At 41.1% G+C, this 14,963-nt stretch overlaps 1 protein-coding gene across 3 annotated transcripts; it reads left to right on the top strand.

Annotated features, from left to right (window-relative positions):
• The first annotated feature begins 445 nt into the window (after positions 1-445).
• Positions 446-14,516, top strand: ss18 (SS18 subunit of BAF chromatin remodeling complex). 3 transcript variants are annotated; one of them, XM_027170828.2, is made up of 11 exons: positions 447-633; positions 2,265-2,341; positions 3,022-3,106; positions 3,909-4,050; positions 4,198-4,422; positions 5,467-5,628; positions 6,513-6,590; positions 7,395-7,517; positions 8,910-9,040; positions 9,693-9,755; positions 12,608-14,516. In XM_027170828.2, exons 1-10 carry the CDS (start codon positions 565-567, stop codon positions 9,708-9,710), a joined length of 1,110 nt encoding a protein of 369 aa, XP_027026629.1. In that variant the 5' UTR covers positions 447-564; the 3' UTR covers positions 9,711-9,755; positions 12,608-14,516. The 3 variants fall into 3 exon arrangements, with proteins under 3 accessions (XP_027026630.1, XP_027026629.1, XP_027026628.1); XM_027170829.2 differs by lacking the exon at positions 9,693-9,755 and having other exon boundaries at positions 446-633; positions 3,921-4,050; XM_027170827.2 differs by lacking the exon at positions 9,693-9,755.
• Positions 14,517-14,963: the final 447 nt, after the last annotated feature.

The following is a 14,963-nucleotide window of genomic DNA, read 5'->3' as shown; positions in this document are numbered from 1 at the left end:
GCGGGGGCCACGACTTCATAACGATTAGAGCAAAACCCAAGCTATAACAGCACTAATCTACATCCCCGTTCAATCCCACCCCTCCTATGTCGTACCACATCTAATAACCACATTCATAAACAAGCGTATAATCCATATTTGATGTCTAAAACGTACAAAGCACGTTATACGTGTGTGTTTTTGTGTGACACTGAACGCTCCTTGCGGCCTGCCCGAGATTGGCTTAGAGGAATAAACCATTTCCTTACGGGGTAGAATGGATCTTAATGAAATGTAAGAACTTATATTTTAAACAAAATATGTGTTTTCTTCTAAAGTATTATAGTAATAGATTATTTTATATATCCATTTCAATCGAGTTCCCGGCTTAGAATTGTCATTTTGAAACAATTACAGACTAAACAACTCTACGTACCCCCCTAAATCGCGAAGTATAGAGGAACCCTCCACCCCAGTCTGTATGTATGTGCAGATTTCCTTAACGCAAGCTGTATGTGATTGTATGCCGTAGCTAGTGTTTATTTTTTTAACCGTCAGTTTATACATTTTGTTGAAAACTTCAACATGTCGGTGGCTTTCGCGCCTCACAGACAACGCGGGAAGGGTGATATTACACCCGCTGGGATACAAAAGGTAAGTGTGTTTATCAATGATACAACGATGCTAGTCTGTTAGCCATCTTAGCTAATTAGCTTGTTAGCGTTGCTACATTTTTAGCTCCGTGGCTTCATTTTGGTCATAAAATTAAGCGAAACGTTTCGCTTCGAAACATTTTCAGTTCGTCTGTGTGACATTTTAGCTGTTTTGACGGAAAAAAGAACCTTCGTGTATTTATTTTCTACCCGCCATGTTTAAACCAACCACCTCGGCTGAAGGCCTGGGTTGTGTTCCAAATCGCACAGAAATAGCTTTCTAGGGCACTACGTTTGGCGCGTAAACCACTATAAAGTATCCTAGGTAGTGCGGCAGTATAGGCAATGGAACGCGGTTTGGGATACAGCCTGACTTTTTCTTAGCTATATAACTGACTGCAAATTTAACGTTAGCTGTTGCCTTTGTTAGCTAGATGGTAAGGTTATAACGGCTTATAAACAGGTTTGGGGGAAAAAATAATTAGTTGAAATTATTTTGTTTCGGTTAAACGTTGAGTGTTTTAATCCTTGTTTTATGTATATATAAAATAAAGCTGTAAATGAGTAAGGAGCTAATTATTATTATTATTATTATTATTATTATTATTATTAGTTTACTTTTTGCCTGATGTAAACACATCACAACTGGTTTGGGTCACAACATTTAATTTAGCTTCGTTAAAATGCTTTTTATTTGTTTTTCCTCGGCTCTTTTAGATTAGCTTAAGGTCACACACATTAAATTAGTCGTTTTAGGCTTCAGTTCATTCCAGTCCTAAATTCCTATCCATGATTTAGGTGTGCGTTTATTACTAAGGCAGAAATGTGAAGGTTTTTAGTAAAAAATGTATTGTGAAGAAGAGCAGGGGATGAAAGAAAGGGTCCAGAAGCTCAGATGGAGAGGTGAATCTCATACATGTGCAATTCAAGTAACTGAAAAATCATAGCTACAGGACTCAAGAAGTGCCACATCAATCCAACAACAGGAGAAATGACAAAAAGTTACAGGATAAAACTGCCTCCAACTGGTTTCTTCTGAGGAAGAGACAAGAAATCAGAAGCTAAAACCTTAAAGGAAAGCCGTACATACACGCTGTGTATGTCGACGGATTGATGGCAAAAGAGAAATCCGTATCTAAAAACAGAATCCAGCTACACAGTTAATAAACTTTGTCAGAATTTTCAGTTTTTATGATTATGAAGGCTTCTTTACAATACCAAAATATTACCATTTAGAGTTTTGTTTTACTTAAAATCGACCTGACTGTATATGATGCGCTCTCTCTCTCTCTCTCTCTCGCGTGCTCTTTGAGTCGATCCGTCTATTGAGTAAGAAATTAAACAAACACGTTGTAGGAAAATATTTTTTAAGCTACCTGGTGTCATGCATCTCAACACAAACACTCTGATTGGTTAACAGCATTTTCTATACTGTTTTATTCCTCTCATACCTCAGCAGGTTGCCAGCTAATTTATTAATGAACGCCATTTCATACATTTTACCCATTTGTAGTCCTGTAATATTGTTAAATACAACAGCAAAACAAGTTAGTTCCTGTTATTACTTCTATTTTAGCAGCTGTGAAGTCATCGCCTCACACACACTCTCCTCTTTTTTTTTTTTTTTTACAGTTACTGGATGAAAATAATCAGCTGATTCAGTGCATCATGGACTTCCAGAGCAAAGGGAAAACAGCAGAATGTTCACAGTAAGTTTCTTCACTGAATCCATTTTCATTCACTTTGTATGCGAACCCTTTTTATTTCAAATAGCTTGTGCAGGAAGATTTTCTGACAGGCATTCAGGCTTTCACAACACGACACGTGTCCTTGGTCTACAGGGGTGTGTGTGTCCATGTTAATTAACAGGACACCACATGTCTGTTAAATATTTGATGCCGAGAGGATTCTTTGCATGTGTCAGACTCACCCTAACGAAAGCTTGGCTTTGTTGCTATTTAGTTTATTTTAGTTATTGAACCCAAATTTAGCAAGGAAAGAAAATTCACAATATTTGAGAGGTCCCATGCTGATTTTTCTATGTAATGAGTAACACACCCAGTGTTGTGCTGTTACAGGAAATGAATCAGTGATGTGAAGTTACTGCAGAAATACTGAAAATGGGATTGTTCCAATAACTCTCCTTACAGAACACTCCAACAATTATGTTTCCCCTTGTTAAATAGCGCATTATCGAGCCGTAAGTAACGGGATTAAAATAATTCATCCTAACCTGTGAAATACAGTCAGAGTTTCTGGTTATGGGAAATTCATCTGCAGTAAACTAAACTAACTTCTCCATACTCTGACTGTGTGTCCTTTATATCTGGAATTGTCCTGCATGGTTTAGGGCTGTAAAGTAATGTAACCTTGTTCTGTTCTTCTCTAGTTACCAGCAGATGCTTCACAGAAATTTGGTCTACTTGGCCACAATAGCAGACTCCAATCAAAACATGCAGTCTCTCCTTCCGGCTGTGAGTATCGTTTGTGTTCCTCCTACAGAACTCGCACCGGGTTGCATCTCCAACATCGTCTGTGGGATCTAAAGGAGCATTAAGATCTTCTTTAATCCACTTCTTTACAATGCTAATCTTTACAAAGGCTGTGCTTTTCTGTCCATGTTTTTGTTACTCTTAAACTACTTGATTTTGAGAATGCTGTGTATATTTGAAACGCTCCAAATTAAATCACACAACGTTGCTAGGACAGACGCTCAGATATTTATTAAGCTCTGAGATGTTTGTTGCCGACCTACTGCAGTCTTTTCCCTCACTCTCACCGGTCAGAGACTTGAGACTAGACCCACATTTAATATGACGCCATGTAATATAAGCTTCCCGGACAGCTCTTGATATGTATGTTCTCGCTCGTGTCCTACACAGATGAACTGTATGCTGATTGTTTTTCCCAGAATATTTTTGGAGTGAGGTCGTGCGTGTTTGAGCTGAAAGCAGAGGCAATGCAGGCATATCAAGTCCAACAGTATTTTCAACACTAAGGGGCTGATTGGAAGATGAATGAATACCTAATGGAGTTTACAAGCAATGTTTATAACCGTTTGCCTTGAATATATATAATAATCATCATTTCTGGGTGTCTGTATTTGTACATTTGGGTGTCTTCTAGTAGAAAAAAGATGTTTGTTTAACATCTGGATCATTCTTGTTTTTAAGAGATGCTAGAAATATTATGCTGTGTGAAGCGGAATGCATTCTGTGCTGCTGCGCAAAACCCCAGTATGAGTTTAAGCTTAACACAGCGCTGCTATATTTGCAGCCCCCCACACAGAACATGGGCATGTCAGGAGGCATGAATCAGAGCGGTGCACCCCCACAGCCCCCCCACGGCCACAGCATGCCCTCAGACGGCCCGCCCTCTGGCCCACACATGCAGAACCAGATGAACGGCCAGATTCCCGGTAAGAGAGCGCCCTTTAATAATACGGACAAAAATCACAATCATTTTGCTATATCACACTGACAGTATGCAATGTTAAAGATCAAGGCTTTTAATCAGTCCTTGTTCAATTGTGACAAGCTGTTAACAAGGTGTGTTTTCTGTTCAGGACCAAATCACATGCCCATGCAGGGCCCAGGTCCCAACCAGCCTCCCAACATGCCAAGCGGCTCCATGAACATGCCTCCCAGCAGCCACGGCTCCATGGGTGCCTACAACCATGCCGTTCCCTCCTCCCAGGGCATGAGCAGCCAGGGCCAGATGAACATGAGCCAGGGCCAGCCAATGGGCAGCTATGGTCCCAGACCCAGCATGAACATGCAGCCCAACCAAGGTACTGCTCTGCTGCACGACACAGACCGTGTGACTAATCATGTCATGATTATAGTAAAGCATACCGGGGTGGACAAATCATCAGTTTATTAACTCGCACATCAGGAAGCAGAGTGCTGCCCAGTCCAATGTAACGTTTGCCTGGAAGTTCAGACTGAAACACTGCACACAGTTTAACATGCAAGAGCGATTATCAGGGGACAAAAAAGTGTGTGTGGTGTTTTATCTACGTCTGTTTTAAATGGAAGGCATCTTAGTTGTAGGTTCTTTCTTAGCTGTGCCTCCTGTACTCCCTGTAAAGTGAGCAAGAGAGGGAGTAACTGATCATCTCTGCTTTAACATGGATAAGAACAGGAACTAACGTTTGTCTGTCGTTCCACAACTTGTCATTAATAAATGAAACGCTGCACATTGCTGTGGTTTAAAAGTAATAATACACTCCATACCATCCATTAATTTCGTCTATATAAACATCTAAGCAGCAGTTTAGGTGTCATTTTTCTTTAAAGTCTAAGTATTCTAGAGTATTTTTTTTCTTTCCCTGGTTCTTTGGATGAAGGAATAAACAGCAAAGTTAAGTCAGCTGATCCTGCTGCTGTTAATTAAATAACCGGTGGTCCGGATGAGTAACATGGCTCTTTGGGGCTCCCAGACTCCCATCTCCTTGTTAAGGACTTGTTAAAGTAATGATCACAAGTGGTGTATCTGAACGTTTAAACTCAATTTTCAGTAGTTTGTTACTAAAATATTTCTGGACCCAATTTTTGTAAGAGCCTGTATGTATGTTTTGGTCTCTCAGGGTTGTGTGAATTGGCTGTAAATGAGAGGGAATTGCTCATGTATTTTTAGAACCTAGACATTGCTACTGCTTCGATATCGGACCTCTGATTGGTTTGGTTCATTTGCTAGGTGAATGTATGTCTGTGACCTCTGAATTGTTTTTTAAAAAATATATGGTGGATTTTTTTAATGATAGAATTTTTTAATGGATTTCTTTGTATTGCTTAGCCTGAGCATGGTGCCTAAAGATTTTTTTTGTCTTTAGGTCCCATGATGCACCAGCAGCCTCCAACGCAGCAGTACAACATGCCCCCTGGTGGTGGTGGGCAGCATTACCAAGGACAGCAGAATCCCATGGGCATGATGAGCCAGGGCAACCATGTAATGGGACAGAGGCCCATGCCTCCTTACAGACCACCTCAGCAAGGTTCGGCTTCTTTACTCAAATATCTTGACTCTTCTTGCTACTACTAAATATAACTGTAAGCATAATCATTACCAATAACGATAAAATTAAAAAAGAGATGATCCGATATCACCTGACAGCCCAGAGCTCTGAATTTAAATTTCATTCAGCTAGTTAATAGACACCGTATTGAGATAAAGATTGCTTTATTCCAGAAGTGTGGAAAGATAAACATATGTGCACACACACGCACACACTTTGTTTACTATGGGGCTTTTTACACCTGGTCACTTCATGCGTTTTCTGTGATCCGATAGCTGTCCGATGGTAAAACGACCAGGTCTAAATGCCCTCCGAAACGGTTTCGAGACGGATATAAATCCCATCGTTTCCACTTCAGGAGGTGGACTGGGACGCATTTCAGATGAAACTGGGCAGGTGTAAATGAATGTGGTTGTTCAAGCAGGTGACTCGCGAGTCGTGCATCGCACCAAAAACAAATGTTTTCCCACCAGCGCTAGCTCCGATCTTGTGTCTCGTTGGGCCTTAAAAGGCACTTCTGCCGCCAGCGAAAATGCAGCAAACAGTAAATTCTGTTTTTTGTAGCAACTGCATACACCAAAGCGTGTTCCATTTCAGTTACCCCGGAAATGAGGTAAAATATATTTGCATATTGGGCGGGAGTAGAAAGATCGGATCGATATCCGATTCACCAAGACTCATTTATGTAGTCTAATTTAAATGGAACAGTTTTAACAAATCAGATAGCTATCGGATCAGAGAAAACACATGAAGTGACCAGGTGTAAAAAGGCCCAATGATCAGATGTAGACAGTTTTCTATGTTCACCTGTAGGTGCCTAAGCTAAAGGGGTGTGTGTGTGGTTTATTTTTTGTTGTTTTCAGGGCCTCCACAGCAGTACCCAGGCCAGGAGGACTACTATGGAGAACAGTATAGCCACGGAAGCCAGGGGGCACCTGAGGGTAAGGATGTCTTACTGTCTTTTCTATCTTACTGCAGCACTTGATCTTTCCCAGAGCACCTCATAACAGCTCAGTCTAAAATGTTTCTCATACATACATCCTTTTTTCTTTTTTTCTTTTTTTCTTTTTTTTTTTAAGAATAAGGTTCTCTTTGCACTGACTGGCAGAGCTGTTTTAGGGGAACACTTCCAACCTGTGAACCGTTCCTGAGTCGCAACTGCTGCTATCGCTTTGTCCCCCCTTTTAAATAAAACTGCTTGAGTCCATTAGACTGTAACCTTGAGCGCATTATAATCCACGGTGTGTAGTGCATGCTGATATTAATAAGCTTAGCATTTTACACCAGATGTGCTGCTTAACAAAATGGCTTGTGGGGTTGCAGGTGTGTTAATGCAATTGTAGACTGAGAAATTAAAATGCATGACGATGTGAGAGTGCCATCTAGTGGGCGTTCACCTGACAGCCACGAGTGGGGTGTGTGTGGAAGAATCTGAAATTGTGTGTGTGTGAGCGAGAGAGCGAGAGCAGACCAAACACACAGTTCTACCACTGTGCTGCTAGAAAACTATTTATCTCTGAAATCATTTGAATATGATTTTTTTTATTATTTTTACACACACGCACACAAATAATGGTAGCTCGGTGGTTAAGGTGTTCGACTACTGATTGTGACGTTCCTGAATTTGAATCACTGGGCCACAAAGTAACCCCTGAGTAAGTCCCTCAATTGCTCAGCTGTATAAGTGAATATAAACTGCTGCAGTAAAGCTCTCTCTCTCTCTCTCTCTCACTGTGTTTGTGTAGGAAACTCACAGTATGGTCAGCAGCAGGAAGCCTATCAGCAAGGCCCCCCTCAGCCACAGGGCTACCCAGCACAGCAGCAGTACCCAGCACAGCAGGGCTACCCGGGCCAGCAGCAAGGCTACGGTGAGTTCCTCAGTATCGCCTGTCTAAGCTTCTGCACAAAGCCGAACAGCCTCAGGACTTCTTCACGCCAAATAATGTCAGGAGAACACAGAATGGTGGACGTGATTACTTGCCTAGTTCTTTGGATGAACAGCGAAAAGGTTCAGAAGCTTGAGCAGAACGATGTGCAAGAGAATAATCCTAAAAGCATTTATTAACTCGCTTTACAAACATCTTGGCGTCACGATGTGTCACTTTTATACATTGTACGAGCCCTTCGCTTCACCCGTTTAGGATTCTGTCATATTTACAATGTTTGATCCTTTTTACAGCGTTATAGAGACAGCTAAAAAAAAAAACAACAACTCAGCAATCACCTCAAACAGAGAAGAGGAAAGGACACGGGACATGGAACCATCACAATTGATTTGCTGACTTTACATCGGTTCAATTTGATTTGTGAACCAATAGAAAAAACATGGGTGGGGTTCCGGTCTCTTTAAAACAAACCAAGCTCCTGTTTTGTTATTGAGTAGCGATCACAACAGGCACGTCTGAAAATAGCCGTCTCATCTGCCAATAGTTGACATTGTGTTTTGCTTTTTGTTGCTCTGATGGCTAGCATTTTTTGTTTGTTTGTTTTTAAGGAACGTTGGCAAATTTGTGTTTTTACTGTGTGAAGACAAGCAAGAAGGCTGGCCAGGTTATGGCTCAAAGCGATTGTGACCGGGAACGCTTCGTCTTCCCCAGCCCTTTTTTCCTCCTCGCATCCTGTCAGCTCATCTCTCCTGCTCGCTCTGACTGGGCTGGAGGCTTCTTACATCTTAATAATGAGCTGATGGAGACTCACACACACACACACACACTGCAAAGCTGTGGGCACCATCTGGAAGACGCTCTTCCAAGCGCCCACAAGGTTAAGATGGGCCAGTTGCACCTAATGATCCTGCGTGGGCTCGTTTCGAGCGAGCAGAATCAGTGAGAGCCCAGCACGCTGCGTAATGGCCAAGCGCTCGGCCGGCCCACGTCACTCTTAATGAGCCTGGGCTTTTTTAAATCGAGCTTTATGGACTCCTTGATGTCGGGCCACATTAGCAGGGCAGCGCGCTTCACGTGGGTCTGCTGCCATCATTATACGCAGTCGAGTCCTGAGCCGGCCTTCATCCTACTCCTACTCCTCTTCTTCTGAGCCTGTGTGCTGATTGATTTGCTCTGCTGCAGTGTAGCAGCTGATTCACGCTCGCGGTCCTCAAATGCCGGTTTTCATACGGAACTTCTGCAAACAATTGGAGAAGGTCGATTGTTTGATACCCAGAAGCACAGCTGATTGTTGTACTATTTAATTAGCAGGAGCAGGCAGATGATGTCTGGGACTGATGTCTTGCAGGACACTGACTTCTGTTCGTCTTGTAGGGCCATCTCAAGCTGCTCCTGGACAGTACCCCAATTACCCACAAGGCCAAGGGCAGCAGTATGGAGCATACAGACCACCTCAGCCTGGACCTCCACAAGGACAACCGCAGCGTCCATACGGTTATGACCAGGTAAGTCACCAAGAGGGGAAAAAAGAAGTTAAAGCATGTTAAAGGGAAGGGAGCTTGTGTTTGTGATTTGGAGCACTTCATCCTAGTCTTTAATGACGCCCAGGACGTCTGTATTATCGTTCAGTCCAACTTTAGTGCTTAATTATAAAGCAGGAATCTCTTTATTATTATTATTATTATTATAAATAATATTATTTAATTTTTTTTGTAACACCCATCCTGTCTAAATTTCATTTTTTGTGTGTGTTATTTAATTATTTTATTTATGTATTAATTGATTTTAAATCTCCCATTAAAGCCAAAGCCTGTCGATTTAACCTTTCTCTTTAATCTGGGACACACCAAGTGTGGACTTGTACCGCTGATTTAGACTGGGCTGAAGTGTGTAGTTTTGTTCTGGTAGCTCCTGCTTTGCAAAAATGAATAAATAAATCAAACTAAACAAAAAAAACAAACAAAAGAAGGAAAGGAATATATAAAAAGGGTTGATGTGTTTCACAAAGCCAGTGACGTGATTTAAAGGCTTAAAGTCACTGTGCTGTCAGCTCATAAGCTGGTCCTCTTGTCGCCTCTGTTATTCCTGTGTTTCTCTGTGGCCCTTTGGCGAGGGGGCCACTCTGTTCCTTTCATATCTCTATGTTTGAACATTCAGGGGCACATGAGGAAATAACGGGCCGAGTATTTCAACCCCTGACTAGATGTTTAAGAAGCAAAGGTAATTGCTGCCGTGAAGTGATGTCAGATGCAGACATTTGGACTCCTAGCCTCCCCCCACCCCACCCTCTCCCCGTCACCTCCGCTTTTTCCCCCTCGTTACTATCTATATTTTCTTTTATTTTTGGTCTTGTATTTTACATTGTTTTGTAATCAGGGGTCGAAATAATCCTCAGGTCCTTGTTTTAAAACATGAAAAGTCCCTGGGAGGAAAAACAAAAAACTGGTCATAAATTGTAAATCTTTTTACTACGGGTAACGCATGCATCCAACTTGCTTTTGCATTAAGTGTACTATGCATTAACAGTAATTTGTGTGTCGTTATCAATACCGGAGTAGTGCGACCATGGATGGTGGTTTTTATTTATTTATTTATTTATTTATTTATTTTTCTTTCTTTTTTTTTTAAGATGTTTTAACCCCTTTTTAGAAATATACATGTAAAATACCAAAAAAAAAATCATGGCCAAAAGGTAACCTTCATAACACATCTGTCTTTCAGCCACTTTTCTTTTCTTTCAAACTATTAATGGAAATCACACACACACACACACACACACACACACACACACACACACATATACACACGTACACAATCACTCATAATCCATCATCACTGGGTCTTCTTATGCATTATTTGCTGTCTAAGCTGTAATTAGAATATCTAAGCAGATATATTAGAACCGTAAGAAGTTTCGATCCCCTCGTGCTGCAGCTCTTTTCATTACGCAGGCTGAAACGGAACACGCAGCTTGTCGAGCTCTCCCGGTTAGTCAGGGTGTAGAATGACAGTTATTCCACCGTTGACCTTTTCATAACACATTACACATTCTAGTCTCTTACTGTCTTCACTGTCTGCAATTTCAGGGAAATTGTTGCCTGGCTTTCTCTCGTCTTTCTTTCTTTTTTTTTTAATGAAGTCATCAAGGGCTGCAACTAACAAGTCTGACGTGAAATATTTAATAGATGAATTCATTACTATTTGATTCATCTGTTAATTAAATCTTGCTGATTTATTATTTTATTTTTTAAAGTATCGTCGTGCTGTTTTCTGTTTTGTCATAATGTCATAACGTAACACCATAGTTTCCCCATCTAAAGTGTGCAGTGTCTAAAGTTTTCTGCTGATTAGAAGGGCCGTGTGTTAAGATACACAGTGCGAGAAGCGATTCGATTAATTACTATAATGATTATTTAATACTTTAACATTTATTTATCGAAGGAAATAAATTTGAATATGGTAGCATTAGATTTCACTCAGCTCGCACACATCGTTAGATAGCACCCATTTACACAAATTATAAATGCTATGACTAGACAATTAGTAACAGCTGCCCAATCAGATAGAGACGTAGTAACATTTAATAATAAGGTCTCGGTGGCATCAGGCAAAATGCCGACCATCAAGGAAGTGTGAGCTGTAGCGAGGGAGGAAGTACACGAGGATGAAAAACGAGTGGATGTTTGATACCAGCGGGCGTCTCATCAACTACATGAGAGAGTTAAAAACGCTAAGCACTAGTTCAAGTGTTTTCAGAAAGATGATAGTCGGTGACTCGGTTGTTTGGACGTCTAGGTGAAGTTCACCCCACCTCTTCGGTGCCAGAACAGAAAGGAGTCTTGATGTATATCTAGCTCTTACCCTGAGACCTGGTGCGACCAGTCGAGCAGTGCTGGTAGATCAGAGGAAGTGAAGTGCAGTGTGAGGAGTGATAAGATCTTTGAGATAAGATAGAGCTGGTGTATTTTTGGCTTTGTAGGCAAGCATCAGTGCTATCACGAGCCAGTGGGGTGGAGAAGAGCAGTGGGGTGGAGTGGGAGAACTTTGGCAGGTTGAAAACAAGTCACACAGCTGCATTTGGGATCATTTGCAGATGAATTGTGTTCAGAGGTAGAGCTGTAGCAGAGAGGTGCAGTAGTCCAGTCTCCAAATGACCAGAGACCGAACAAGTACCTGAGCAGCCTGAGTGGAGAGAAAAAAAGCCGAATCGTTCGGATGATGGTCTGATAATGACCCGTCGTTTATTTTTCCTCACTGACGTGAAAGCGTGAGCTGAGCCGTTATGTAAAGCAGTCACACACTGTATTTATCTATTCCTGACCGATTAAACGTTAACAATGGGTACAGTATGAGCAGTGGGAAGCATTGAACAGGGAGAACTATATCAAGTGTGAAAAGCCCAGAAATGTGTTCTCTGAAGCTCGGAACATGTTTACTGTATACGTATCTACATACAAGGTGTGAACAGTCTCTGCTCTGTTCTCCCAAGCTTTATTTTTCTCTACATATGTACCGGAGGGCTCGTATATGACAGGATAAGAGAAACCGCAGTATATTTTTCTTCTGTGAAGTCAGTAGGAATCTAAAGAAGGAATCGTTCCAGCCAATCGGATTCGCCGCTTTTACCACGTCGATCCTAATTCGCATAAAGAGCGTTCAGAAGTAGTACAGAATACGTGTCACAAATATGAAACGGTATGAAGAAATGATCCAAAACCATTGCTTAAGGATAACGCCAGCATCAGAGTGTTTTCATAATATGTTTTCCGTCAGGTTTCACTGTGTACCGCTGTCTTGCTGTGAAACGGCGATCTATTTTGAAAAGCTCTTTCCATTCAGCATCTCTAGCACTAAACTGGAGAATCACAAGACTCGCACCGTGCAAGAGCAATCCGTGAAGATTCTCACTCATGTAATGACGCACATATACCTGTAATGAATGTAGCTAAAAATCTAAACATAAAGTGATGTGTTAACAGCCAGCATGAAGCCTCTTGCAGCTGCAAGGGTGACAGTTGGTGGATCAGTCAGACGCTGACGTTTTTGCTTTGTTTCTTTTCCATTATCCCCAGGGTCAATATGGCAACTACCAGCAGTAAACGAGAGGCGCTCTTCTTCCTGTTAGAGCGTCCGCGTGCCGCTTTACGTCTTTCTGGACCTGCGGAAGGGCTACGGCTCTCCAGACTTCCACTCCCCTTTTGTAAATCATGAAGAGATGGATCTCTCTCTCTCTCTCTCTCTCTCTCTCTCTCTCTCTCTCTCTCTCTCTCTCTCTCTCTGTCTCTTACACTCTCTCTCTCACACACACACACACTTCTTTTGTGTGCCATTTTTTTCAAGCACACCCCGACACCGGAGGAACCACTGACCGTATACATTTTCCACGATAAGTCTTTTGCGTCCACGAGAAGATAAGGTTGCGATCAGAACACACCGATTTCTTTCAGCCCTTCTTGTATCAGCAGATCACATGGCTGTAACTCTCTTTTGCCACTTTTTCCAGTGTCATCCAAAGCCATCTTAAAAGCAGTAATGCCTTAAAAAAAAAAAGCGCAAATCAGAGCGGCCTTATTTAATTTAAAGCAGAGAGGGATTTCACCATCCTGCAGCACAGTTTTCACCGCTGCAGTATGTTCGCAACCATCTCTTCACTCGATCATGCGAAAGTTTATCTAGCTGAAGCAATAACGGTGGGGGAGGAAGGGGAGCGGCCCAGAGAGATGGTCTTGCACAGGGAATATTCTTCTTAGGCGTCAAGGTCAAACTTGTATAATGTACAAATGTATTTTATGCTTTCTAGATAGAGCTTACTTTGTACTGAGGATCTGGAAACGTTTAGCTCTAAATATTGTACTTGTTTCGCTGAATGTCTTTTTATTAGCTTGTTCTTTTTTTCTGTCTTTTTTTTTTTTTTTTTTTAAATAATAATAATTGTTGCCCCTTGCTTCTCTAGTGTAATGTCTTTGGTTTCCTCTCAGCCAAGCTGAACCTTGATTAAACCCATCTGCTACTCTGGTGGTTCACGTGTTAATTGTCCACAAGGGAACACTTCGTTTTTAAGTGCAGTGACTCGGCTGTACACCGAAAGGGGGGGAAAAACCCACGGTGGACAGTCAGGAGTCGCATTCAAATGAAATTGGAATCGTACGAACGCGACGACGACTAGTTAAACGCAGCGTAGAATCTTATCCTACAAGCCCAGAATGATCAGGGGTGTTTCGTTCTTGATCAACATCGTGATCGACTACAAAAGAATCCAGAACCACATGTTTTTGTTGTTTTCTTTTTTTTCTCCATCAAAACCTCAAGCTGCTTATAACAGCTATCCTGTCAGTCAGTAGGAACATTAGAGATCGCGTGTTGCAAATTTTCTTCCATAATCAAGGTGATGCTCATCGTTGTGCCTGCTTCTTTTTTTTTTTTTTCCTGTTTTGCTATTTTTCCCTGTGACTTTTTGCTTTATCGGGCTTAAAAAATGTGAATTTGGCTCTTTTTTTTTCCTTAACAAAAGCTACAACCAGATCCTTTTTGTCATTAAGCTAATAAGAGTGGCTGCAGAACTGCCACTTTTCCTTAAGTGTTTTCATATTTTTTTTTTTTATGTATAAAACATGGTACTGGTTGTAGCATAGTCATTTTCCTACTTACTCCTCTAATCGTGTAATTCTGAGCATGTACTATGATGTAGTATGAAGCCAGCACAGTTAACACAGGTACTTGTACCTGTGTATGTTGTCGTTTTTTGTTTTTTGTTTTGTTTTTTTGTAATGTTTTGGGTGGGGTTTGGGAGTCTGAGATCAGAATGTACGAGTCTTCTAAATGTGCTGATGAGGAATAATCATTTGGTGCTCGGTATCATGATGCAACTCAAATGTGCCATGACTGTCTCTTCTTTTCCATGACAATGTAAAGTTGTACATCATTGTAACTGAACAAAAAAAAAAAAAACGGCTAAAATAAATTATTGTAATACGGGTTTTATTTCTATAGTACTCTCCTTTTATTGAGTTCATTTTTTGTTGTGATGGTCACCGAAGATGGAAAGTGGTAACGCTGGAAGTAACCACAAATTTCAAGAACCTTATATAAGAATGCTAAATGTAATACATTTTGCTAATACTGATGTTGGTCTGATACAATTCTCATTTCAATGTGCTCATAAAAATGTTCTGTTCTACCATTTGGTACCATGTGACCTAATCCCTGATGACCAGGTGACACAAAATAACGATCCGGACATATTTTAATGATTCATGCTGGAAATCGAAGCGAAACAGACTGCAAACTTTGCACTTTGAAAAGATCAATAGACCAAACCCTGGCATCTTCTTAATAAAACTTGATAACTCATGGATTTTAAATAGTACCTTTCATTGAGAGTAAACTGATCTGTAGGAAACAACACAAGGTTTTTGTGAATTATATGCA

This window comes from Tachysurus fulvidraco, chromosome 1, assembly GCF_022655615.1.
Source record: "Tachysurus fulvidraco isolate hzauxx_2018 chromosome 1, HZAU_PFXX_2.0, whole genome shotgun sequence".
In the NCBI taxonomy this organism is placed as follows: Eukaryota; Metazoa; Chordata; class Actinopteri; order Siluriformes; family Bagridae; genus Tachysurus; species Tachysurus fulvidraco.
Note: the sequence above shows the minus strand (reverse complement) of the source record. Positions and strands in the feature narration are given on the sequence as shown.

Bases quoted from the DNA above. Each gene is read 5' to 3' on its own strand.
- ss18 (XM_027170827.2), top strand. From the start codon at position 565: ATGTCGGTGGCTTTCGCGCCTCACAGACAACGCGGGAAGGGTGATATT. The intron at 4,423-5,466 runs GTACTGCTCTGC...TTTTGTCTTTAG, and splicing joins GAACATGCAGCCCAACCAAG to GTCCCATGATGCACCAGCAG. The intron at 9,041-12,607 runs GTAAGTCACCAA...CATTATCCCCAG, and splicing joins GTCCATACGGTTATGACCAG to GGTCAATATGGCAACTACCA.